This window comes from Mobula birostris, chromosome 3, assembly GCF_030028105.1.
Source record: "Mobula birostris isolate sMobBir1 chromosome 3, sMobBir1.hap1, whole genome shotgun sequence".
NCBI classification, from domain to species: domain Eukaryota; kingdom Metazoa; phylum Chordata; class Chondrichthyes; order Myliobatiformes; family Myliobatidae; genus Mobula; species Mobula birostris.
The window spans coordinates 155,948,209-155,956,123 of NC_092372.1; the positions used below are offsets into that span (position 1 = coordinate 155,948,209).

A 7,915-nucleotide genomic window follows, 5' to 3' on the forward strand; every position below is an offset into this window, starting at 1 on the left:
CTTCAACTTCCCATTGCCAATCTTACTATCCATGGTCGCCTCTACTGCCATGAAAGGCCAAACTCAAGTTGGAGGAGAAACGTCTCATATTCTGTCAGGGTGGTCTCCAACCTGATGGTATAAATATCGATTTATCTGACTTCCAGTACCTACCACCGACTTAGCCCTACTTTGGTTTTCCATCCCCTATTCTGGTTACCTCTCAACCTGTCTCTTCCCTCTGGTTCCACCCTTCCGTCCCTTTATTCCAAGGTTCACTGCCCTTATTAGATTCCTTCTTCTTCATTCCTATGTCTCTTCCACCGATCACCTCTAAAGCTGCTGACTTTATCCACCCTCCCCCACTAACCCACTTGCCCCATCATCTGTTCTCAGTTCTCACGTGCTAACTTGTCTTCCTTCTCCTCCCTTACTTCATTATTCTGGCTTCTAGCCATTTATTTTCCATCCCTGAAAAAGGGTCTCAGCCTGATATGATTCTCCCCCATCGATGCTGCCTGACATGCTGAATTTCTCCCAGCATTTTGTGTGCGTACCTCTCACCTTTTTCTTCAGGAAAAAAACACCCAGATTATTCAAAGCAACAGTTCTGTTGAAGGGTCTTGTCCTGAAACAGTAACTGTTCCATTTTCCTCGAGAGATGTTGCATAACTTGCTGAATTTATCCAGCATTTTGAGAGCGTTGCTCCAGATTTCCAGCATCTGCAGACTCTCCTGAGGCTCTACATTATTCAATCTCTTTTTGACTCACGTCCTCCTTGTGAATCTCTTCTGTGCCCTCTGGAGGTTTGTCACATCTTTACCATGGTCAGGAAATCAGAAATGCAGACAATATACCACTAGCCAATATTTTGTAAATCGGAAACATGATGTTCCAATTCTTTTAACCATAGCCTCAGCCAATAAAGACAAGCATACAATATACCTGCCTCATCCTACTCATGTTTCCATTTTCAGGAAATGATGTTCTTGTGTCTCTGCTCAGCAACACTTTCCAGGGTCCTACCATTCCTGGCCAGGTTTTACTTCACAAAATTCATTTATCGTAGCTAAATTCAATCAGCCATTCCTCTGCTTATTTTCTCAGTTGATGTATCTCCCATGTAACCTTAGACAACCTTCTCCACTGTCCACTATCCAGCAACTTTGGTGTTATTTGCAAGCTTACTAATTATGTCATCAACATTCTCGTCCAAGTAATGATAAGAAACCAACATTGATCATTGTGGCACACCACTAGACAAAACCTCCGTTCTGAACAACAATTTTTCTCTTACACCTTCTGCATTCTACCACCAAGCCAATTTCCTATTCAATGGGATTGCTCACTCTGGCTCCTGCATGGTCTTGCTGACTCGTCTTACCTCGACTAGCCTTACTGAAGCCCACTGTGGTGGCGAGTAGTGCACTTCTTACTACCATAAACCTCAGCTACACCAACAGCCTGTGCCAAAATGGTGAGATTCCAGGCAGCTCGCGGTCACCACTGCTGCTTCTGCTATCTCTCCCTGGTGTGTGGGGGTTCAGGAGGGATGGTGGCAGCTTCCTATGGCACTGAGTCCTAGTTAAACCAGCGAAGTAAGCTCACAGACTGAGAACAAGCTGCCCCCCCCCCCAATCCCAATCAGAGACAACATCCTGTGAAAATCCAGAGGATCATTAAGCAAAAAGGCCTGTTTCTGTGCTGTAGTTTTTCTATGGTTTCTAACAAATGGAAACAAGGTTGAGGGCCATGTGCTCCTGAGATCAAGGGTCATCCTGGGAAGACCGAGGGAAATCCTGGGGTCAAAACCCAGAGGTCAGCAAATCCAGAGGTTGAGGGCTCGAAGTTTGCAAGTCTGGTACCTGGGCAACGGCAGGGGGTCAGAAGCAGCCTGTTCTGGGGTTGAAGGACCAACTGTGTGTTGAGTGGGAAAGGTGTTTAATTTGCTGTTGCCTCTATGTTGACTATGTGTTCTGTTGAACATTGTGAGCATGGTATGTAGGGATCGGAATGTGTGGTGACATTTGTGGGCTGCCCCCAAGACATTCTTAACTTGCACTGGTTGTGAACGTAAACACCACATTTTACTCGATATGTCAATGTACATTTGATAAATAAATCTAATCTAATCTAATGTAGGCAACATCCACTGCCAAACTGTTCGATCACCTCTTCAAACAACTCAAGATTTATGAGGCACCTTTCCCCATGCTCAAAGCCATGCTGACAATTCCTTATTGGTCTCACTTTTGCAAATGCAAACAAATCTTGCCCCCCAGAATCCCCTGTAGTAAGTTTCCCATCAGTCTTGCAAAGTTTACCAAGCTTATCCTGCTACTCTTTTTAAATAGAGGCACATCATCAGCTATCTTCCAGTATCTTACCTGTGGCTGAAAATGTTCCACAACAATTTTTCATGGAGCACTAGTAACCTCCTGCCTTGCTTCCCATCAGTCCTGAAACTGTGCAGTCAAATTTACCAATGTCAGCAGCATCCCCTTAGGTAATGGCAAAGCACAAAGGAGTGCAAATACTAATAACCAAGCGTTCTCATTACTCTAGTAAGATATGAAATGAGAGCTACTAGAATGCTGACATTATTAGATGCACATTGAACACCAGAAAAACATCAGATGTACCAATCCCATTTCCTAGTGGATGCTGCAAATGAAAGAAGTAATCTGCTCTAGATTGTCTCAATTTCAAAGCAATTTGGACATAAAAAAAATAAATATGCGTCCATATAATGGCCAAATTCATTTATTTGTCTGCCTTTCTTTCAGGTATACAACATCCCCTGGACCATTTCAGTTTACGTGAGCACTCGTGCTAATTGTACCGATCAATTAATTTCAGGCAACGCATTTGAAAGTCATATTTTAGGGATATGAAACGGAGTACAACACTTTTCATGGGATTATATGAACATTTTGACTAAAACACCAAAGGGGTCAGACTTTGACTATATCGGAAAAGCGCTATCCTTCATGGTTTAAAAAGAACGTCTACAGCAGCCCCCCCCCCGCCCCCTCTCCGTTACCCTCGACTTTACTGATCTCAGGGCACTGGCGTAGTTTACTTGGTGACACGAGAGAGAATGAGTGGAAATCTGGAGCAACACCTGCAATGTGCTGGAGGAGTTCAGCAGGTCAGGCAGCATCAAAAGTGGGAAATAAGCAGTCCACCCTTCATGAGTCTCTCGGTCCGAAAAGTCGACTGTTCATAACTCCCCACAGATGCGGCATAGCCTACTGAGGTCCTGCAGCTTTGTGTTTGTGTTGATCACGTTGTTTACTGATTGATAAATGTGGATGTGAGCCTGAATGGCGAGCAACAGGTTCACCCCCTCCAGCTGCCCGGCCTCTCCAAAAGGATATTTAGCGAGCGGAGACTCAATCCTTCTGCTGCTCGCGCCCGCCCGCTGCTTCTCCCTCATCAGCCGCCGCAGCTCCTGCTGGTTGACAACTTTCTTCTTCGCCTTGACCAGAGCCGCCATCTCCGTTGCAGCGATCAGTTCCGGCGCGTACCGGATGGGTTTCTTCAGCGGCGTGCAACGTCACTTCCGGGCGAAGTTCCACGCCGTCTCCGCCCCTATTTGGGGAGGGGAGATCAACCTCGGGGGTTGTATCGCAATTATCGCCACGACAAATTGAATTATTGTACGGAAGTTATATTCCCGAGGTTACAACGATGAAAAATTAACAGTTACAGATTTTCTTCTAAGGCACCATGATGCATGTTACAGTCAACAAAGTATTTTTGAAGCGCAACAGTTTGTAATGTATAGAACGAATCCGCAACCCCACAAATTGTAAACTGAGTACTAGATAGTTTTAGTGGGGAGACAAATATTGGCCGGCAAATCAAGAATCATGGTTGTTCTTCAAATTTTTACATTCCCATTTTTGAGGATTTTGACTTCTTTTGCAACCATTTTCTCCCTTAGTTTTGGAATTCTATTTCTCCCCCCACAAAGTAGGTCAAAAACATAATAATGTAAAAATTAGGAGAAGGATTAAGCCACTCATCTATGCGAGGTTTCTCTGTCACTTACAAAGATCAGGGTTGATAGATTTCAATACCGTTCTCAGTACTCATTCTTTCAGACCCTTTATACAGTAAAACTAATGACGCAACATCCTTGGGGCTATGGTGGTACAGGATTTATGGATTTTCTGCACTATTTTTGATGTACAGAATGATTGTGGTTGATCTACAGAGGGGCCTTGGCATCCAAGTCCATAGAAAGTGACCATGTACGTAGATAGGCTGTTAAAGAAGGCATGTGACGTACTTGGTTACATTGGTGAGGCATTGAGTATAAGACTCTGGGAGTAACATTGCAGATACTTGGAACTTGGTTGCTATGCGAACTTTGGTTAGGTCACACTTGGGAGTATTGTGTGTAATTATTACAGGAAGGATATGGAAACTGTGGAAATGGTAGAGAAGCGATTTACCGGGCTGCCACTGACATATTAGCGGGAATGAGCTCTAAGGAGAGGTTGGAGAAACTTGTTTTTCCTCTAGGGTTGGAGGCTGAGAGGAAATGTGATTGGAGTCTATAAAATTATGAAAGACGGATAGGGAAGACTCTATGAATCTTTTTCCCAGGATAGAAGTATCAAGTTGTGTAGAACATGCATTTAACCTGGGGGTGCGTGGGGGGGGGGGGGGGTGCAAGACAATTTTTTTTTGCCCAGAGATTGGTATGCGCCAGGAATAGGCTGCCAGGACTGGCCATTGAAGCAGATAGGAAAGTTGTGTGTAAGAGTGTTAGATAAGACTTTTAAGATATACCATAAGAGCAGAATTAGGCTGATTTATTTTCCCCATCTACCCTATTCTCAAGCCTTCTCCCTTTATCGTTTGATACCTTTACTAATCAGGAAGCTATCAACCTCTGCTATAAATATATCCAATAAATTGGCCTCCACACTCATCCAAGGCAATGAACTCCACAGGTGTGCCACCCTCTGGCAAAATAAATTCCTCCTCACCTCTGTTCTAAACAAACGTCTTTGTATTCTGAGGCCCTGCTCTTTGGTCTGAAACCCTCAAACTATCAGAAACATCCTCACGAAAGATAGTCTGTCTGGGCTTTGATTTCAATGAGATCCCTTCCCCCCCATTTTTCTAAACTCCAGTAAGTAAAGGCCCAGAGCCATCAAACACTCCTCATACATTAACCCTTTCATTCTCAGGACCCAAAACTGCTCACCACAGATAGACAGATGATTATGCAGGGAATGGAGAGATGTGCATTAGGTGCAGGAGGAGAGATTTAATTTAATTGAACATCATGTTTGGCAGAGACACAGGCCAAAGAGCCTGCTCCTGTGCTTATTCTGAGTAAATGTTATTTCTAGTAAAACACCAAATCACTTTCAATTCACTTTGTTCAGAAGGTACCCAGTGGTGAAATGAATTTTCCAGTGAATCAGTGGAATTAAAAGCAAACACAGGAAACAGGTGAGATTAAAAGGAATGGGATTGTGGTTTGGTGAATGTAAATTGCGTAATGAATGGAGTGTCAGAAATAGCACCCTAATGGGTTGAAAGTGAACTTGGGAAATGGGGCCCTGGTGAGTTTAAATTCAACAACGGGTCTTGGCCCCAGTGAGTTTAAAGAGAGTGCAGAAAACAGATTAGATGTGCTTAAATGGAGCACAGAAAACAAGGCCTGATGTTTAAATGGATTATACAGTAATTTGGGAAATGGAGGACATCAGGAATTAGAAAACCATTTCACTTGAATGTGAACAATAAGATCCTGCCCAAGGCCATTGCTAAGTGAGTCAAGTCTCCGGTGGTGTGGTATCCTCAGTACAATGCAAATCAGTGGGTGGGAGACAAATAGTTTCCCCATCAAGCCTGGAGTGAGGCAAGATTTCCCTCTCTCCCCTGCCTTGTTTGTGTGCTACACAGAACCATTTGCCAATCCATCCAGAAGGATAAGAGGGGCAACATTGCCAGGTTTCTGCCCAGATTTGTCAGGCCTGCATAAGCAGGCACCTCCCAGTTGCCCCCACCCCCACCTAATAGGAATCACCTGCAGCCTATTTAAACCCAGCTCTCACCACAGCCCTTATTCAACCATCAAACCAGCCAGCCTCAACTATTTACTCCTAGCCTTGTTGCCTGCGAGCTTAACATCTGCTTTCTTTTGTTTTGTGGCCCCAATGGCTTGTTATGGTTGCAGTTTATTATTTAAGTTATTTGTTCACTGCTGAATCATCTTTGCTGTTCTGAATTTGGTCAAACCTCTTCTACACTCCCTGACAGGATGAATGACCTGGCAGAGTTTGCATGCCTGAGAGAAGTCATCTGTCAACAGGAGCACATGATCCAGAAGCAACAGGAAACCTTTGACCACCTACTCACAGCTTTCAACTAACTCTCCATCTCGTTACAGCAACCCTGTTAATTAACCTCCTCCCTCCGCGCCTTCAAATTCAGTGCTTAAATGCTATGGTGGATCCCCAACCTGACGCTATCACTTCCTAGCCCAATGTGCCTTACTCTTCGAGCTCCAGCCACCTCTATCTGCTTCAGACTGAACCAAGGTTGCCTTCATCATTTCTCTCTTGACTGGGCGAGCTCTGACCTAGGCCACCGCTAACGGCCAATAAAACCCCCATTTGCAACCAATATGAGGACTTTACCACTGGGATGCATGCACTGGGGTTTCAACCATTTGGGAAGTGGAAGGAAGGCAGCCGGATGGGAAACTTTGCCTTTGTCAAGGCTCATGTTCTGTGCTGGATTACGTGTGGAATTAAGGACCCTTGCAGCTGGAATGAGGAAGCGCTACTAGTCCATTACTTCCATGGCATTTTGGAGCACTTGAAAGACAAGCTGCTGACCTGGGAGATGTCCATCAAACTCAAGGACCTCATCATTCTAGCCCATCAAATTGATGAACGCCTTATCAAATGACCCACCAAGTTATCAGCCAGAGCCCCAGTTCCATTCCCAGAACCATTTCAATCTGCAGGATCCTCATCCTCAATGTCTCCAGAAGCCATGCTGTTTCGGAGTGCTCCCTCCCTCTCCACCCCTCCCCCCCCCCTCCCCCCAGGAGCATGAGTGTTAGTGGAGACACAACTTGAGCACCTACTGCAGAGCCACCGATCACCCACGCATCGAGTGTTCACTGCATCTGGGAAAATGGCACCAGCAGGTAGATATGATGGGCCTTGGAGAATGACTTGGGGAAAGTTAGAACAGTGTATGAGAACGCCTTGGTGAGTAGGTTTAAGGAAAACACCAAGACATGCTACACATATATTTGGACTGTGGTCAATCAGTGAACAGGAGTGTGAGAAGAAGAGCGACTTCACACAGATCCGCGATTGAAGATTAAAAAAGCATGCTTGTGACTGTTTTTGGAGTTTGAAATGCAGCTAATGAGTGAACAGAATTCATTAGCAAGGGCAAATAAAAAGGCAGGGGCAAGCAGAAGTGGCCACTGTTAGAGTGGGGAAGCTTTGGCTTTGGTCATCAGATTTTGGTAAGCTAGTTATCTGGTAAGTTTCTTCTTCTTTATTCTTCATTCCTTGTCTGTTAGGGCATAGTTAGAGCAGTGAGAATGACTCCAGGTTAGTGTTATATTCTTTGTGTACTAAGTAGGAGTTCTGAAAGACCCACAACCTTCCACGTAGCCACATCTGCACCAGGTGCACCAAGCTACAGCTCCTCCGAGAACGTGTTAAGGAACTGGAGCTGCCACTCAGTGACATGCGGCCCATATGGGAGACTCAGGAAGTGATAGATAGGAGCTACAGGGAAGTAGTCACCCTTGGCTGCAGGAGGCAGGTATCTGGGTGACCTTCAGGAGAAGGTAGGGAAATAGGCGATGAGAGCAGAGTCCCCTTGTGACCATACCTCAAACTGGATACTGTTTAGGGGGGATCTACCAAGGGGGAGCTG

At 45.0% G+C, this 7,915-nt stretch overlaps 1 protein-coding gene across 1 annotated transcript in view; it reads right to left on the minus strand.

Moving 5' to 3' along the window:
- znf830 (zinc finger protein 830) overlaps window positions 1–3,518 on the minus strand; it is a 65,509-nt gene extending 61,991 nt beyond the window's left edge. Inside the window, exon 1 of the mRNA XM_072253540.1 lies at window positions 3,357–3,518. Coding sequence (XP_072109641.1) covers window positions 3,357–3,479 — 123 coding nt within the window. The 5' untranslated portion in view covers window positions 3,480–3,518. The remainder of the gene's footprint in view (window positions 1–3,356) is intronic.
- Window positions 3,519–7,915: the final 4,397 nt, after the last annotated feature.